The 17,692-nt window shown below is 55.5% G+C and overlaps 1 protein-coding gene across 1 annotated transcript; it reads right to left on the bottom strand.

Annotated features, from left to right (window-relative positions):
- Positions 1-4,872: 4,872 nt before the first annotated feature.
- IRX3 (iroquois homeobox 3) lies at positions 4,873-8,305 on the bottom strand. The gene is made up of 4 exons (XM_031505834.2): positions 8,076-8,305; positions 6,461-7,571; positions 5,864-5,930; positions 4,873-5,100 (listed from the first exon to the last, which is right to left on the bottom strand). The coding sequence occupies exons 1-4, from the start codon at positions 8,295-8,297 to the stop codon at positions 5,046-5,048; spliced, it is 1,455 nt and encodes a 484-aa protein (XP_031361694.2). The 5' UTR covers positions 8,298-8,305; the 3' UTR covers positions 4,873-5,045.
- Between the last annotated feature and the right edge of the window lie 9,387 nt (positions 8,306-17,692).

Here is a 17,692-nt window from a genome sequence, read left to right on the forward strand (position 1 = left end):
GGGAGACAAACCAAGCTGCAGACTCCAGTGTAAGCAATCATGCAAAAGAAAAAAAAAATATAGATTAATATATTTTATTAGTCTACTTAGCTGCTGCCATTTGATGTAATAAAATTAATAAGCTGGTAGGGGAGTTACTTTATTTTATAAAATAAACATCAAACTAGTTTTTTTGCAGGAAAGGTTCTGTCCCAAATTCCTCTTCCACTAAGGATTTATGTCATTTATGTCTGAAGTCATGTACCAAATGTAGAGCTATCGTAAGGTGCAGTCTGTTTTTTTCGGAAACCAGCTGGACAAGAGCTCATCTCCCAGCAATAACCACATTGACCCTCAAATTGAAAGAGTTTCTGGCTTTTAAGGAGTAAAGTACCTTCAAATATAAATATCAGCAGTTTCCCCGTGCCATGCCTTAAACAGGAACAAAGCCTGATGGAACAGACTGTAATAAAAGCGCTATTTCCAGCATGTGTGTATGTGGCTGCTCCATGCTGCAAATGTCCTTTAGCACTTTTTAACCATATTCTCTAGTGTGTCAGCAAAGAGACTCCATCAGAGTATTTAACATTGCTGGGAGCAAAGGAATAAAGTGGAGTCACTGTTGATTATTACTCATTAGCCACAAGGACATCCACTTAACATGTGAATAAATGAATGACACCATGTCCTAATGGAAATGGCCTCAGTGTACCTTTAAGCAAAATGTTGTTTAATATCTTCCATTTGCTGAATAGTAAAGAGGCCTGTTGGACATGCACAGCTAGCAAGCGGCCATTGTTGCTTTGTTCCAATTTCAGCATTTAATAAAAAAATATGTTGTCTTGACTGCAGCAAAGCTGGGCCTCAAAACCCTGGGTGGCAGCACAGGCTTGTTCTCATACTGCAAATTCAGAATTTCACTGGCATCCTAAAGGGTTAATGCCCATAAAGCAAATGAAGCCTTAGAAGGTACATGTTCTTCATTATTCTGCTTTACATTCAAACATATAAAACAAAGAACATCTGATATCTTTATTGGTTTTCTTAGATAAAACACAAGCAAGCTATAAGCCCTAATTTTCTTATTACCATTTGTTAACAAGGAAGATAACACTCTCAAAAGTACTTGATTAGGGCTCCCTTTGATTTGTATCTTGTTATGATTACCAGGGCATATATTTTTGTATTATTACTTTAGTACACTGATAGTTGGGATCAAAATGATAAAAGAGGTATTTTAAAAGTGTAAATATTAACCAGACAGGTAAACCAAATAATCTGAACAGCATCTTGAACACTGACATACTGAAGTATACACACTGGAAAACCAGTCATAGCTGAAATTCACATTCCTATCTGGAAAGCCGGTAGTCTGAGCTGGAGGAACCCTTTTGCTCCCAAACCCTTTCAACAGCAACTTACATACTTGACAAATTTGGTTTTTTTAATACAGTATAACTACTGAGGATATAGGATTGAAGATATTTGCAATATCACATATCTAAATGCTCGTGATCAGAATCCAGACCACATATATCTGTTCTTAAGGGAATAAACCAGTTTTAAGTATCTAAGGAAAACAACAGCATGTGCATCAGCTAACGTGGAAGATTTGGGAGGGTATTTTAACACATGGTCTGATGCTTGCTTGTGAAAATTGCGCTGGATCTTTTCCATACTTTTGTGATTTTGCCTGCACAACATCCGCTGCGCTGAGGCGGCCCGGCGCTGTTTGCCAGCTCAGGGGCTTTCTCCTGCCTCGTCCCGGCCGTGATGGGCACTTTGGCTGCCCTGAATGGGGAGCCTGACACGGCTACCCCGGCCGGCCGCTCCCACAGAACGGGCTCTGACAAGTTGGAAGTCTCTTTCTCCTGCCTCCTCCTCCTCCTCCTCCTCCTCCTCGCCGATGCTTCCTCCGGCCGGCCCCGCGCAGACAGGGAGCGAGCTGGAGATGATTACATCAATCAGTGTCAGGTCTGGGAGCTGTGATTTATGAATATGCATAATGAGCTCTCACCTTTGAGAAGGACTAGCTAGGGAGATAATTGATTAGACAGGAAAAGAGCAGCCAACAGAGAGGGAGAAGGGAGAGGGAGGCCTCTCTGTGCTGTCTCAGGCAGGCCTGGCTGGGGCTCCAGCGAGGCTGTCAAACTGAGAGAGATTTCTGAAAAAAAAAAAAAAAAAATACACGTAGGATTTTTAATGTTTTGTTGAAACACGCATAACAAAATGTTTCCTCACAAAATTAATAGGAATTTTCTCCACATTAGGGAAGCCAGGCAGGCACAAAGGCTGCTTTCCCCCTGCAGGGAAACCAAGTTCTCACTTCCAGAAGCCAAAGGAGCAGCTTTCCCATGGCTTCCACACTGCTGTTGCAGGAGCATGCCCATGGTCAGAGTGAAGGGAGAGGGCTCTGTGGGGACAGGGAGCTGAGGGCCTCTGTGCAAAGGCAAAGGAGCCTTTAATGGAGGTAGAAAGCTGGGAATGCAATTGTTTTCCCATCATGGTTGCATTATTTTCTTCCATCCCCTTTAAGCATCTGTCTGGCCGCTGTGTGAAAGTTTCTATGGAAAACCCACCAGGATGCCCAGAGGAAGGGGATGTGGAAATTTGCCTCTAGCTTTCTTTGCCCCCACCCCTCCCATTTTAGATGCCATTAATCTTTTTTTTTTTTTTTTTTTCTCTCAGCTAGAATTGGCTAATGAAAAAGAGGGATACAAAGTGCAGGCAGACTGGATAAAATTTACATGAGAAACGATCTGTTTTCTTACCCCCCACCCACAGAGATTCCCCCATTTCAGGAGCCTGTCGGAGCAAAAGAGTGGGAACAGTTCCTGGCAGAGAGACAGAGAGCTGCATGGGGCTGCAAAGAGGCAAATGCTGTTTCTAGGGTGAGCTGTGGCCAGAAAGGACATATGGGGAAAGGAACAGGACACAGTGGGGAAAAAGCAGAGATCACAACAGTGCTGCAAACTCCGTGCATCCCTTCCCTGGCCTCCTTTGCTCCCAGCCATTGCTAACAGCAGCCGGGGAGGCTGCAGCGCACACCAGGAGAGGGGTGTCCCCATCATGATGGTGGTCAGGGGAAATCTTAATTGTGAAACATTCAAACACTATATAAAACGTGTGTATACACCCACGCATATAGTGTAAACATATATATAAATCTTATCACTTACGAACGCCTAGGATTTAAAGGTAGTTTATCGGCCTAGTGCAACCCAATCCTATAAATAATACATTCCTATCACTATGACCTCAAAATGTCAATACCGCACAGCCCTGTGCATTTGCATATCTTGTACTGTCTAAACTTGAAGCATGTCAGCTATGTGCTTCTGTTTGTACTTTAACTTCATTTTAACTCTTGCTTCCTAGCTCTGAGCACCCTCCCCCTCTGCGGGGTCTGTCACCAAAACGAGAAAAGCACCAGCTATTTAATCACCACCACTATAATTATGCCGTTTCCAGGACTGTAAGGAGAGGACAGGTAGGGTACTCATCTCCCCGGTAGAGAAGCCTGGGAGCAAAAGCAGGAGGGAGCCGGCCCACAAGCTCTACCTGCCCGAGCTGCCCCATCCGGCGGGGGGATGAGCACGGCCATCCGCGGGCACCGGCTGCAGGGAAGGGGAAGGGAGGAGGGAGCAGCCCTCACCCTCCCTCCACACTCCCCTTGGGATGGTTTCGGAGCGGAAATGGACCTTTCTCTGACTGCAGAAAGCTGCCGCTTTCCAGCATCTTGCCGGGGAAGCGAAGCTACAAGTTTTGGAGGCGGCGGCTCCCGGGACGAGGCGTGCAGAGGCGGAACCGGCACGTCCCGGACCGGCCCGGGGGCGGCGGAGCGCACAGCCCGCGCGTCCGAAGCGGAGCGGGGCTCCCCGCCGGGGCTCCGCGCCGGGCTCGCTGCTCGGTGCCCCCACTCCGGCCGCTGCCTCCCGCCCGAATGCCAAGCCCCGGGAGCGGAGGGATGCCCCAGCCCCGCCACTTTGGGCAGCTCACAGAAAGCCTGTGGCGAGCACCCCAAAACTGACCCTGGGATGCACGACAGCAGGAGGGCAGGGGGCGGCCGAACTAACGCAGCTGAGCCGCCGACCCGCGGCGACACCACCGACCCCCGAAGGTTCCTTTCAGTTAACCGCGGCCCTGCTCCGCGCTCCGCGGGGCCGGGGAGGGGGTCAATAGCGGCGCCGGTGACTCGGCCCGCGGGGGCGATGCTCATCGGGCCCCGCGGCTGCCCCGGGCCGCGCACGGCGCGCACCCTCCGCCCGGCGGCGCCTGCAGGGGGCGCTGCGGCTCCAGCGATGCGGCCGCCGCCGGCGCGGGCAGCGCGGCCCGGCACGGCACGGCCCGGTACGGCACGGCCCGGCCCGGTACGGCACGGCACGGCACGGCACGGCACGGCACGGCACGGCTCGGTACGGCACGGCACGGCACGGCTCGGTACGGCACGGCCCGGCCCGGTACGGCCCGGCACGGCTCGGTAGGGCACGGCCCAGCACGGCCCGGTACGGCACAGCCCGGCACGGCACGGCACGGCCCGGCACGGCACGGCACGGCACGGCATGGCACGGCACAGCCCGGCATGGCACGGCACAGCATGGCACAGCCCGGCACGGCACGGCACGGCCCGGCACGGCTCCGCACCGAGCCGCTCCCGGCAGCCACGCAAAACCCGCAACCGATCGGTGGAGGAGGATGGGAGCGGCACCGCGGGAGGAAAACAACTCCAGAAGGGGGAAACGAGAGTGTAGTCAAAGTGGCAACAGTTTATTTATTAGCCAAAAATATATACTTTCTTGTACAATTTGGTTCACACATATGTACATTTTTACGGTATGTACAAAAACATACAACAACAACAACCAAAACCAAAAAAAAAAAAAAAAAGGGGGGGGGAACACCTAATTCTCACTGGACTTCCAAAAAAATCTCGCATCTCAGCTAACCCAGGTGATAGTACAGAAGCGGGTATTTTTTTCCTTTTGAGTTTGAATATACGGACATGCTTACAAGTTGTAACTATACAGAGATTTTTTACAATCATTACAACAACGATAAAAAATTAACTATGATGATGAGAGCGCCGATAGAACCATAGCGGCGTCAAGTTGGTTCTGGGGCCTGGAAAAAAATGACACAGAAAAAAAATTTAATAGGATTTCTAGTGAGCTTGGGCTGGCACAATATTTGTAACTGCAGGTAGCTCTGCTTTTGTTGTTGTTGTTAATATTTTAATAGATTTATAAATAGAAAAAGTTTTCAGAATTACTTATTGTAAATGTATTTAGCTACGAAAACACGGCGGGCCTGATCCCTGTGGTTTCAATCAATCAAAAGGGTAATTGGTTTCTCATTGAAATTGAGTGACTGCTACACCAAATTTGGGGCGGCAAGGCTCAGCCTTTTCAGCTTTCATACTCTAGGCGTGGGTTTTTTTGGTTTGTTTTTTTTTGTTTGTTTGTTTGTTTTGTTTTGTTTTGCTTTCAATATCATTAATATTATTGGGTTTTTAATTTATATTTTATTTTATTATTTTCTGCTGTCTCGGTGCCTCTCCCCCCGGCAAAGCGACAGCGGCGGGTGGTGATCCGCTCTGCGGGGGGCTCAGGGATGTGCTCCCGGGCCAGGGGCGACCCGCGCCCGGGCTCCGCAGCCGCGCAGCCCCAAGGCCCCCGAGCGCAAATCGGCCTGCCCGCGGGAATCGCTCCCGGGGGCCACAACGGAGAACAGCAAAGAAAATATATAAACAGAATAACCCACCACGCGCGCAGAGGAAGAACAAGAAACAGCCCTGGAAAGGGAACCTAAAGAAGCGGAGAAAATAAGCTAACCATTTACAACTGCCTCCATACATCCCGAGGAGACGGAGGGGGCCATCTCTTACCGCCTCTGCACTGGCTGGAAAGCTGTCTTTAGTAACTTTTTCTCTACTTCCAAGGCACTAGATCGATCTAAAAAGAGAAGGGGGGGAGAAAAAAAGCGTTCCTTTATAGCCCCTGTTTTATTCCTCCCATCCCTGAATTAAGCCTCGAGATTTAAGCTCTTTTCTCAGCGAGCTGCAAATACGACACAACGACTGCTCCGCTCGCAGAGGTGACCGTCAGAGAAAACACACTGACCCCGCAGCGAGCCTGACCTGGCGGCCGGGTCCTTCCCGCAAAAGCGACAACAACAGCAACAAAAATTATCTCCGTTGGAGGAAGGTCATTCTGGGGAATCGAGACTACCCCGGCCGGGAGACCACCGCCACCGCCCCCGGGGCCCCCGCGGCCGCCCGCCCGCCGCCACCTGCGCCCCGACGGCTGCTCCGCGCCGAGCCGGACCGCGCCGGGCCGGGGGCACCGTCAGAACCGCGCCCCCGCCGCGGCCGCTCGCACACGGCCCCGGGGCCTCCCGCGCTGCTCCGCTCCGCTCCGCACCGCCGAGCCCCCCGAGGCGGCTGCGGGCCCGGCCCGTCCCCGCCGCGTCCCTCAGCGGTCACCTGCTCCGACGGGCTCCGCGCTCTGCGCCTGGTCCGCGGGCCGCGGGAAGGCGGCGGCGGGGGGGGCGGCGGAGGCGGCCCCCAGCCCCAGCAGGTGGGGAGTGTTCAGTAAGGCCAGCGGGTGCGGGGGGTGGTGGTGGTGGTGGTGGGCCGGGAATGCGCGGTTGGTCCAGTTGGGGAACTTGCCCAGGGGGCAGGAGGAGACGAGTCTGTGGGGCGGCGGGGTGGGCAGCGGCAGCGGCTGGGGGGCGGCCGCCGGCGGAGAGCCGCCGCCAGGAGACTTGCGGGGGTTGTCCGGGCTGGTGGCGGTCTCGGCCAGCGACCAGATCTTGGGTTTCGGCAAGGCGCCGGCCAAAGCGCCGTCCGTCGGGGAGGAGGCGGCGGAGGAAGAGGCAGAGGAGGGGGGCGAGAGGTGGGGCGGCGGCGGCGGGAGCGGCGGCTTGAGGGGCTCCGGGCCGCCGGGTGCGGCCGTGGCGGGCAGCTCGCACTTATGGTGGTGGTGGTGATGGTGGTGGTGGTGCAGGTGGTGGTGGCGGAGGTGGTGCGGTTCCCCCTCGGAGGCCTTGTCGTAGCGCTCCTCGGAGCCGGGCAGGTCCTCAAAGCCCTCGGATCCCTCCGAGTCCGTTTTGGAGTCAGAGTGCAGGAGGTCGGCATCCTGTAGATCGTCCTCGAGCTCGTCCTTGTTGCTTTCGATATTCTCTGTGTCGATGTTCTCGAGGTCGATCTCCTCCTCGTCCTCCCTCTTGTCCTCTTCCCCCTCGTGGTCGCTCCCGTAGGAGTTGCCCTCCTCGTCCGTCCTGCTGCGGGGGGCCCAGGTCATTTTGTTCTCCTTCTTGAGCCGCCGCCGGGCGTTGGCGAACCAAGTGGAGACCTGGGTGAGGGTCATTTTGGTGATGATGGCCAGCATGATCTTCTCGCCCTTGGTGGGGTAGGGGTTTTTCCGGTGCTCGTTGAGCCAGGCCTTGAGGGTGCTGGTGCTTTCCCGAGTGGCGTTCTTGGGCCGCGACGGGTCCCCGAACTGGTACTGCCCGTAGGGGTAGAAGGCAGGGTGGTGGGGGGGGAAGGCGGCGTGCTGCACCCCCGGGCTCTCCTTCAGCTCGTACTGGGCGCCCTGCAGCGAGAGGGAAGGGGCGGCCCGGCTGAGATGGCGCGCCGGGCCCGGGTCCGCTCCGTCCCGCTGCCGCTACCGGGAGCGGAGCCCGTCGGCACCGGCGCGGCGGCCGGGCCGCGCTGCGCTGCCTGCCCCGCCGCGGAGCGCCCCGGCGCCGGTCCCGGCCGCTGCGGCCCCGGCAGCCCGGGCCCCGCCGGTGCCCGTGGGTGCCTCGGCGGCAGGACCGGCGGCAGGACCGGCTCCCCCCTTGCGTGTGCGCGGCGGGGCCGGCGGCTGCTGGGGCCGGTGCCCGAGACCGTCAAACCCCCGGGCGGAGCGGGGGGACGCTGCGGGGCCGCCGTTCCAGCCCTGCCCCTCTCCGGCGGCTCTCCCGGGCAGGGTGGCGGTAGCACCCGTCTCTCCCTTGACAGCCCTCCCGGCGTCTCCCCCGGCTCCCCCCGGGCAAATCCCCAGCGCGAACCGAGCGCCCCGGGGAGCGAGCGGCGAGCCCCGGGGGCCTCTTACCAGCTGGGGGAAGATGGGCAGCTCCGCGGCGTAGGGCAGGAAGGCTCCGTAGCCCTGGGCGGCGGCGGCGGCGGCGTAGGGCGCGCCGTACATGGAGGAGAGCACGTTGGAGAGGGTCCCGGACGGGGCCAGCTCGGCGCCGCCGCGGGAGCCGCCGCTCCCCGGACGCTCCGCCGGGTAAAGCGGCCTGATGTACTGGTAGCCCAGCTGGGGGAAAGACATGGTGGGGGAGCGGGGCAGGGGAGGGGGGAGGAGGAAGAGGAGGGGGGGGAGACGAGAGGAAGAAGGGAGAGAAAGGGTAGAAAGTAGCAGGGCCGGGAGCGGAGGAGGGAGCCGGGTCGCTCGCCCTCGCCGGCCGCCCGCACTTTCAGCGCCTCCCGCAAACTCCGGCAGACATGGGGGGGAGCCGGGGGTGCGCGGAGGCCGCGGGCTCCCTCCTGTCCTCGGCCGCCGCGGTAAACGATCCGATCGCTTCTTTCTTCTCTCACTTTTCCTATTGATCTGAGTGGACCCAGGTCAGGTCCTAACAGATTGCCTGAGATTATTGGGACTCTGGGCTCTGATTGACATTTCTAGTCTCTCACAAGCCCCTCCTATTTCTTTTAAGTCTCTCTCTCCCTCTGCCTCCCTCTCTCTCTCATGCCCAGAGCTCGCTCTCGCCGGGTTTGTCACTAGCTGCTTCCCCCCCCCCCCTTTTTTTTTTTTTTTCTAAATCTGTTTACTGACGTCGCGATCTTTTATTTGAGTTGCTTTCAAATCTCGTTTTAGCGATCGCCAATCAGTTGTGTGTTTTACAAAGGTTTAACCCTGCCTCATGGTATTCTAATTATATAGAGATAGATTTAGATATAATTTCTTTCGTAGTCCCCCCTCGCTTCCCCCCCCCCCAGCGCGTAGGAAGCCGGGGTGTCATTTATGAACAGTACAAAAAAGGGACAGGGAAAAGTTGGGACATTTAAAAATAAAGGCTCACACCAACACCATCCCTCAATTCCCCCTTTTCAGGTTTTTAGATTTACAATCTTTCTTTGCCCAGATTAATTTTTATTTTTTTATTAAGATATTCCCTTCTTCCCTTCCCCCGCTCCGGCCCTTGCGAGGGTTACGTCTTCTAATACAGATTTAAAAGTTTATTGCATTTTTTAAAATTAGCATTTCCAGAACTACCTTGCAATTTTTCCTAATGTACTGGATCTTTAAGGAGTTCTCTACATTTTGCTTGGGCTAACAGTGCGCAGATACAGTGGAAAAGCTAAGTTAATTTTCCTCCTAATAAGGGACTTCAAAGAGTTGTAGGTCACAATTTTACATCAAAGGCAGAAAAGAAGGCAAATTAAAATCTTAACAAAGGAGAGACGGGAGCAGCCCTCTGGGCCATTAGTAAATAAGTGGTGTGAAAAAAGGGACAATGACAGGCACTGGAATTAAACTCATTAACACCTTTTTGTCTTGGTGCGAAATCTCTAATTAGGAAATTTATGATCATTTTGCTTATTCCCTCTGTTCTGAATCACTACAAGGCTAAGAAGGAAGTACCTGGTACGTGAAACATTTGCAAAGGGAGCAGTGGCACGGGTTTGTAAGGAGCTATTGGGAAGGAGTCAAGATACGGTTTAATTACAGAATAGAGTTTGGAGGTTTTTTTATGATCCGCACACTTTAAATTACGGTTTGTATTTTGTTATTGATGTTGTTGTTGCTGCGCTCTCCCCCCTCCCCCCCCCTTTTCCTTGTCTGAAACCAGCGTGAGTTGCAATTTAGCCTTTTAAGAGTAGTTAAAATACGGTTCAATCACGGCACGTCTTTGGCAAGCGCCGGTGTGCCCTGCTCCGCTGCTGCAGACAGAGGAAGAGCCTGGGCTGGAACCTAAAAAGTTCACATAGCCTGTGGGGAGAGGAGACCCGAACTTGCCAGCGTTATCTGCTTTTTAAAATACTCATTATTTAAACAAACCAAAAAGTTTGGAACATCTTTTGAGGAGTTGTGGCTGAATGCGAGCCATTTAACCGCATTCCCCTCTCTTTCTAAATACTCTCTGGATTTATTGCCTTTAAAATATGATTTAGGTACAATATAACCACTGTGCCCACAGTATGGATTTTTATAACTACATTTCTTTAAAAATGAAATTCATGTCAGATTATGCAGTTAAAGGAATCGACCTTGATAGCTTGCTATAATAAAACTGTATCAGCTTGTAATAAATGCGGATTATAGCAAAGCAAGCTCCAGAATTAAAATTCCCTGAATCAATATATGAAAATCTGTAGGAAACATCTCTAATCGTATTAAGTTCATCTTTATAGCATTTCCTATCTGCTAATCTAGTGCAAAAACAACTCTGGGTTGGAGGAATTTATTTTCTTCTATTCAACATTGGTGCATTTGATAGTACAAAGCAAGGGAGATAGAAATATTACAGTCAGCTATAGGTTTATTGCTTTTTTACTCAAAAGGAAAACAAGCAGCGAACGCCAGGTCCTGATGTGCTTTAAACTTTTCTGTAGAGACAGCGCCTGCTGGGGCGACGTGATATCAAGGGGATCGAGGGAGAGTTTGGGTGCAGACCACAACTTTTAAAAATATCTACTTCGGAGAAAAAAGGGACGGATAAAACTGTAGCCTTTTGATGCGGTCGTGCTCGCCACTCTGGTGTCAAAGTCGGGCTGTGCCCCCCACGCGCGGGCACGCGTGTCCCACAAAACTGGACCCGTTTTTTTGTGGCTGCACGTCTGGCGTGGAGTATCAAAGCTGGCGGGATTATTTTCTGATTTTTAATCAGCAGCGCAAATCAATATGAGTTGGTCCCCGTGGGAGCCGCCGGCAGTGGCGGGTGGTGCTGCTGTGGGGACGGCCGGGGGTGTCCCCGGAGCCGGGAGGGGGCTACCGCGGCTAAGTGGCGGTGGGCAGCCGAGAGGGAGACACGGGAGGAGAGAAATTTATGGGTGAAATGGACCCAGGTCAGGGTGAGGGTAAGGGATGGTTTATTAATGAGAAAGAAACTGAGAGGCAGCATAGCTGTACCGAGTGGACAGGAGGAGACATCTGTAGGGATGCCGTTCTTGGCTGAGAGGGAGGGAAAAGAAAGCGGAGAAGATAGCAAACGGTGGGGAAGGGCAAGAGGAAAGGAGACGTCTTCCCGGGCTGCGGGAGCGGTGCCCACGGCGAGGAGCCCCGCACGCCTCTGGCAGCGGCAGGGCCGGTGCGGGACGGGATGAGCGCGGGGCTGGAGGCGGCTGGAGCCGGGCGAGGAGAGGAGCGCGGCAGGGCAAAGCGAGCGGGAGGCGGCGACGGGAGCCGAGCAGGGAACGGAGAGAAGCGCGTTCCCCACGGACGAGGAGGGGAAGAGCGAAGCCGAGCGGGAGTCGCTTTGCCTGGCTGGAGCCGAAGGGAGATGAGAAGGAGAGGCTGGAGCCGGCCCGTCCTGCAGGGCGACGAGGGGAGCGGCGGCGCGGGGCCCGACGGCCGCCGCCCCCGGGGAGCCGCGGCGGCGGAGCGCTCCTCGGCCGGCCAGACACGTGTCTCCTGGCCAGGACCTGTCAGAGCAGGGAGAGCGGGTCCTGATTTATCACCCGAAACACACACACACACACACACACACACACACCCGTCCGCCCTCCCCCCGGCCTCGCCTCCCGCCTCTGCCGGCGGCTCACAGCGTCGCCGAGCTAAAACCAAACCTCCCTCCGGCGGCCGCGGGGCGTCCGCGATCCCACAGCCGGCTCTGGGGCTGCGGAACCGGGCACCCTCCGTGGGCAGCATCGCACCCGCACCGATGTCCCCGGGACCCTCCTCTCGGTTCTAGTCGCTCACGCCCCGCCGCGCTGCTCTCGGCCGGGTCACGGGGGACCGGGGCGACGGAGATGGCCCTGAGATGGCCCTGGCCCCCGGTGTCTCTCTGCCGCAGTGCCCGTCTGAGGAGCCGATGGCTGCTTGTTGGAAGTTGCGGGGGAGCTGTAGGGAGGGCTGAGGGTTCAGGCTGACTCTCGCGGGGTGCCGGGGTGCGGGCAGGGCGGGAGCTGCGCCGTGCCGCAGCACACGAGGGACGGGGCGCAGCCACCGGGGAAAGGGGGGTAAACAAACAAGTGGGATTAGGAGAAAGGCCGCAGTAAAACAAGAGTTAAAAAATAGAGGGAAAGATCAAAGCGCTGGGTAAAAGACTCTTCAAATTACACGTTTGAAGCTTTTCCATAATTCCAAGGCGACAGATAGATAACAAGCTGCACATTCCTTATCACATATGGAATCAATCTGAAAGGAGTCTCTTGATCAGAATCTGTTAATTGCAGTGACATATGATTTGGAAAGAAAACACAATTAATGACCCTTCATGTTAAGACTTTGGGACGAGGCCACTGACAATCCGCACTCTGCAGCCAACGTCAACTCAACTATTATTGGTAGTAGTCGTACTACTCGTAGTAAAGTATTAAAGGGAGACATTCTCCGAGCTGCGGTGACTGTTTTGTCTCTGTTCCCGTTGCATGTTTCTTAGAAGGGGGAGGAGAAGAGAAAGGGACACGGGTGTGTGCGTGCCTTTGCTTCAAGGTTTGGGGAGCTAAAATGATTTAGTACCTTGTCTGTAAATCTAATGACCTAAGGTGAGAAAAAATACTTCATCTTTTATTATTACCACTTGTGGTGAGCGTTACCAGGAAACAGCAGAACCCTTTTGAAATGGTAAATATATGTATCCATTTAAAACCCATTATTGCTGAGATTTTCCCAAAGAGAAATAAGGCAAATCTGCCCAATCTCATTTTCTAGCGCCCTCTGTCCACAGCTCCCCTCGTCTCGGCCGCCCCTTCCCAGGCGCAGGGTCCGTCGAGCCTCGGCGGAGCCTTCCTGGGTGCTCTGGGTCCTGTGGGTGCGGGGAGGGCCCGCAGCAAGAGTGGGTGCTCCGCGGCTGTTAATGGGCCACGCGTTCTGTAATGTTGGGAGAGGAGGTAGGAACATTTTCAAAAGCTTTACTCTGTCATTAAAAGGTATTGGCTTTGTTTTAGAAGGGGGAGGGAGAGGTTCATTTGAAGGTTAGAAAGCATACACTTTAATAGGATCGAAGTGAAATTAGTTAATAAGAAAATGCTGGCCAGAAGCTCTCCGGGCTTTTAAGTGCTCTCCAGGCCATTTAGGGAAATTGAATAAGAACAGACTCCGTTACCTGCAGCCCCAACTATTATCTCCAGTTCTGCACAGAGGCGAGAAGGGAAAAATAGCGCCTGAGAGACCTGAAGTCCCATACACCTCCTGCCAACCTATTTCCTCGAGAAATAATGCCCCCTTTCTGCTCGCAGGCGTGTTCTCCTCCTGCTTCTTCCGTTTTTAAGCAGCTCAGGCTTCAGTGTGTACCACAAGGGGGTAAGCAAAGGTAAGGGGCTATCAGCAGATGCCGAAGGCTGCTGGGGCAGCTCTGAGCACAGCCTGGTTACCACCAGGGCAAAGCTGGCCTCTTGGTGGTTTTTTTACACCTTCCATTTCTCTGACTTTCCCCCCCACACCCCCCACCATTGTGGTGCTTTGTTGATTTGCGTTCGAACCATTGCCAGTAGGTCAGTATATTGTGTTACTCAACTTCCGATCTGCTCCCTTTCTCCCTGCCTTTAAACTCTATAGTTTTTAGAGGTGTTAATAAAACCTTTCCTTTGGTAAATCGTTCATTAGAAACCCCACCGAAACCTGGAAAGACTTCAGAAAATAAAAAAAAAAAACAGCGTTCAGGAATGATAGGTTGGGAAAAGGCTTTTGTCCAAAAACTGCATAATTGCCGTGAATCTTAGGAAACATTAATCTTTATAGGAATTTGTGATTCATATCTGTGGTTTGACCGTTTAGGTGATTTACAATCTGTTAGTGCAATTCACTAATTTTATGCCAATATATTTTATGCGCCCCGTTAGATTTTCCGTCGCCTCTCGGAACGATGGCCGGTGTCAGGGTGGCTCTGTGAGTCCGGCGGGGCCGGTCCCGGCGCTGCGCGGGAGCGGAGGAGTGGGCGCAAAGTGCGCATAGCTACGGGAAACTTCCCCTCCACGTTTTCCTCGCTTGCAGCCCCGGCTCTTATCGTTCGGGCCGGACCGTCCCCACCTTTCTCCGCGGAGAGGATGTCCGCGGCTTCGGAACCGGCTCCGGAACCGGCTCCGGCTGGAGGGCTACAGCCTTTTTTAAACCGGTGCTGAGGGTGTCCTGGGTTTCTAGAGCTTTACCAGCGGGTTTAAATCCAGATTATTGCTCCCTGCTGGTCCGTTCCGTAGCACGCCCTCGGGGGAGCCTCCGCACTGTCGGCGGGGCGCCGGTCCCGCCCGGCACTGCGGGGGCTCACCCCTCCCCAGCCCTGACCGCCCCGGCCGCCGCCGCGGGAGGAGATCTCTCAGGTTTTCCCGGAGGAGCCCCCCTTCCCTCGTCCCCAGCCCACCGGGAGGTGTCTCTCCCCGGGCTGGGGCCGGTGCATCCGGTGTAGAGCGGGGAAAGGGGCGGCCGGAGGTGCCGTGCGTGGAAAATGCAGCTCAAAGACACCTCCGGAGGCTTTCCGTGTGACAGCGAAATGGGACATTCCTCGCGTGGGGTGTTCCAGCGCTCTCCGGCCGCCGCATGGGAGAGCCGGGCATGGGGATGGCTCCGTGTGATTTGTAACTCGGTTTATTAGCTGGAGGGGAAAACACAAGCAAAGAAAAAGAGCAGCAGCTGCGCTGAAGATAACACTGCGTGGAGTCTAATCTTGTGACACAATCATTAATTACTATTGTATTAATTACTATTTTTCCAAAACAGTCCCTTCCCGGAAGAGCTTACAGCCCACATCTGCTGTGTAATGATACTCTGGGTAGAGAAACGATTCCCCCATTAAGTCCCAGGTAGCGTTTACAAATGGCAACACCTACAGTATCAAAGCCTGTCATCTTGCAGCCTGAGATTTTCTGTCCCATCGGCCTGGCTAGGATGATTTTGATGCCGATAAAATACATTTAAATATTAAAGTCTTTATTCGCGTACATATTCCATCCAAACTTTCAGATCGCGGTGGCGTAAGTGCTTTATTCGCTCTTCATCCCACGGATGCTGCCTTATATCAGTAACAAACAAGCATTGATTTTATGGTAAAGTCACTTTGGGATGGGAATGAGTAACTCCAGGCAGTGCTATCACTGTATTACATGGAAATGGCCCAGGTAACAAGATGAACATTGATTCAGCATTATGTTTGATCAATAATGAAATAAGTAACTTCAGGGCCAAATTAAAATGCAAGCTGGCTTAACGCTGCCAGTTTCTGGGCTAAGTGACAAGGCTAATTCAGCAGGGAAATGGCAATATTTGCATTAGAGGCTGCATCTGTTGTTTGGTGGAAGAGGCTGGATCTGCAATAACGCCGGATGGAACTGCAAGGAGCAGGTTTGGGGAGAGCCCATCCGGTGCCAGGCCGGTGCTGGGCCTCTATGTCCGGGCCCTACCGGGGCAGCACCGTTTCCCTCGGTGTACCTTCGACTCCTGGCCACGACACTGGGAAAAAAAAAAAAAAAAAAAAAAAAAAAAGGACAAGAAACCCCCTAAACACTTCAGGGCGGTTACCAGCACACCAGCACGCTAGGGTTGGCGGATATCCAGGTGGTGTTAGAATTTAGCGAAGGAAATAAGCTGTTGTAGCCTCCCGGGTGGGAGGGAGCTGTGCTCTGCTGCCCCGGGCCCGGGGAGGCTCCGTGGAGTGTCCTGGAGGTGAGCAAGCGAGGGGAAGTGACTGAGGCGATGGGCAGGAGCATGTCCAGAGTTCCCTGCACCGGCGGCCTGCGGGCACCGGGAGCGGGACACGGGGCGAGTCACCGGGGACTAAAACTCGGTTGGGGTGGAAAGTCTGTCAGGTTTAACCCCCAAACCGGAGCTGGGGCCGTGGCAGAGCGAAGCCTGCGGATATTCCCGGGCAGCTCCGCCATTCCATACCCAGGAGATTTGTACCACCGGCGGAGCAGTGAGCACCGGGGTGAGGGGGGAAGGGAGCTCGAGGCAACTGGGAGGGCAGGTGTGTGCGACGAGGAGAGTGTGGACAGGTATGGAAAGACAGGACAGGCAGCTGGCGTGCGACATAAATTGGGGACACCTGGTACTGGGATATTTTTCTAAGTTGCAATTTTTAGATAATTTTTAGACATTTCCTCCGATGTAGGGAAAAAAAAAATAAAAGGAAGGGCTCTTTCCGGAGAAAAGGAGAGCTCTATCTCAGTACAGCCCTACCAAGATGAGAGTGCCAGGACCGTGTGTGCAGGACCTTGAGGAAGTTTCCTCTAGGCAGAAAGACTGCTCCCGTCACCGAGGAGGGAACCAAGCCTGGCAGGACCGGGGGACACCTCAATACAGCCCCGACCGTGGGTATTTTTCCACCCGCCTGGCACTGGCGCTTCCACCGGCTCGGCGCAGCCAAGAGAGCTGAGCCCTAAATCGGGCCCAGAGTGGCGAGGTGCGGCTGGAAATGGGTGATGAAGGGGGTGAGGGACGGTCCGGGGCGAGCGCGGCAGCGCTGGGGGAGAGAGCCGCTCTCCACCCTCCCCAGCCGGCGCTGTCAGCACCCGGGCCGGGCAGGGGCTGGGGGAGGTTCAGGGTGCGCGGCACCGCGGGCGCTCCCCTTTCCCCGGCGGAGGGGCCGAGCCCCGCCGGGGGTGGCGGGGCAGGCCCGGAGGGGGTGCAGGGTGGATTTGGGCCGGGCGGAGCGGGAGCCCGGCGCAGCCCCGCTCCGCCCGTGCGAGTGGTGGGATCCGCCGATGTGCAGCGCCGCCGGGACAGCCCCAGACTGTCAGACAGGGAGGGAGGGAGGAAGGGAGGGAGCTGCCGCAGCCCCGCCACACACCGGGATCCTTCGGGAAGTGCGGGGCGGGCTGGGCCGGAGCGCGGCTCCAGGCTCCTCACCACAGCCACGCGTGCCCCAGCCGGTGGGACGTGGGGAGGAAAAAAAGGGGAGCCGCTTCTGGCGTTATTGCTCTTTCCTCTCCTTAAGGAGGTCAAACGCGATCGTTCAGAGCTATTGATTGCTCCTCGGGCTTGTAGTGATTTGTTAAAAGTAAGTAAGGGCGAGCAGGAGGTGCAGGAACCGCTCCGGGAGAAGCCGTGGAGGGAAAGAGAGGGCGCAGCGGGGCGAGAAGGGAATGGAGATGGGAATGGGGATGGGAGCGGGGTTGGGGATGGACTGGGGCGGGGCAGAGCGGAGCGGGGCGGGCCTGGGGCTGCGGAGAGGCGGCGAGTCCCCAGCGGCCGGGCCGGGCCGCCGGGCGGACTCCTGCGGTGCCGCGCATCCCGCGCACCGAGCGGGCCCGCGCATCCCGCGCACCGAGCGGGGCCGCGCATCCCGCGCACCGAGCGGGCCCGCGCATCCCGCGCAGCGAGCGGGGCCGCGCATCCCGCGCACCGAGCGGGCCCGCGCATCCCGCGCACCGAGCGGGCCCGCGCATCCCGCGCACCGAGCGGGGCAGCGCATCCCGCGCACCGAGCGGGCCCGCGCATCCCGCGCACCGAGCGGGCCCGCGCATCCCGCGCACCGAGCGGGCCCGCGCATCCCGCGCACCGAGCGGGGCCGCGCATCCCGCGCACCGAGCGGGGCCGCGCATCCCGCGCACCGAGCGGGGCCGCGCATCCCG

Source organism: Lonchura striata, chromosome 13 (genome assembly GCF_046129695.1).
Source record: "Lonchura striata isolate bLonStr1 chromosome 13, bLonStr1.mat, whole genome shotgun sequence".
NCBI lineage: Eukaryota > Metazoa > Chordata > Aves > Passeriformes > Estrildidae > Lonchura > Lonchura striata.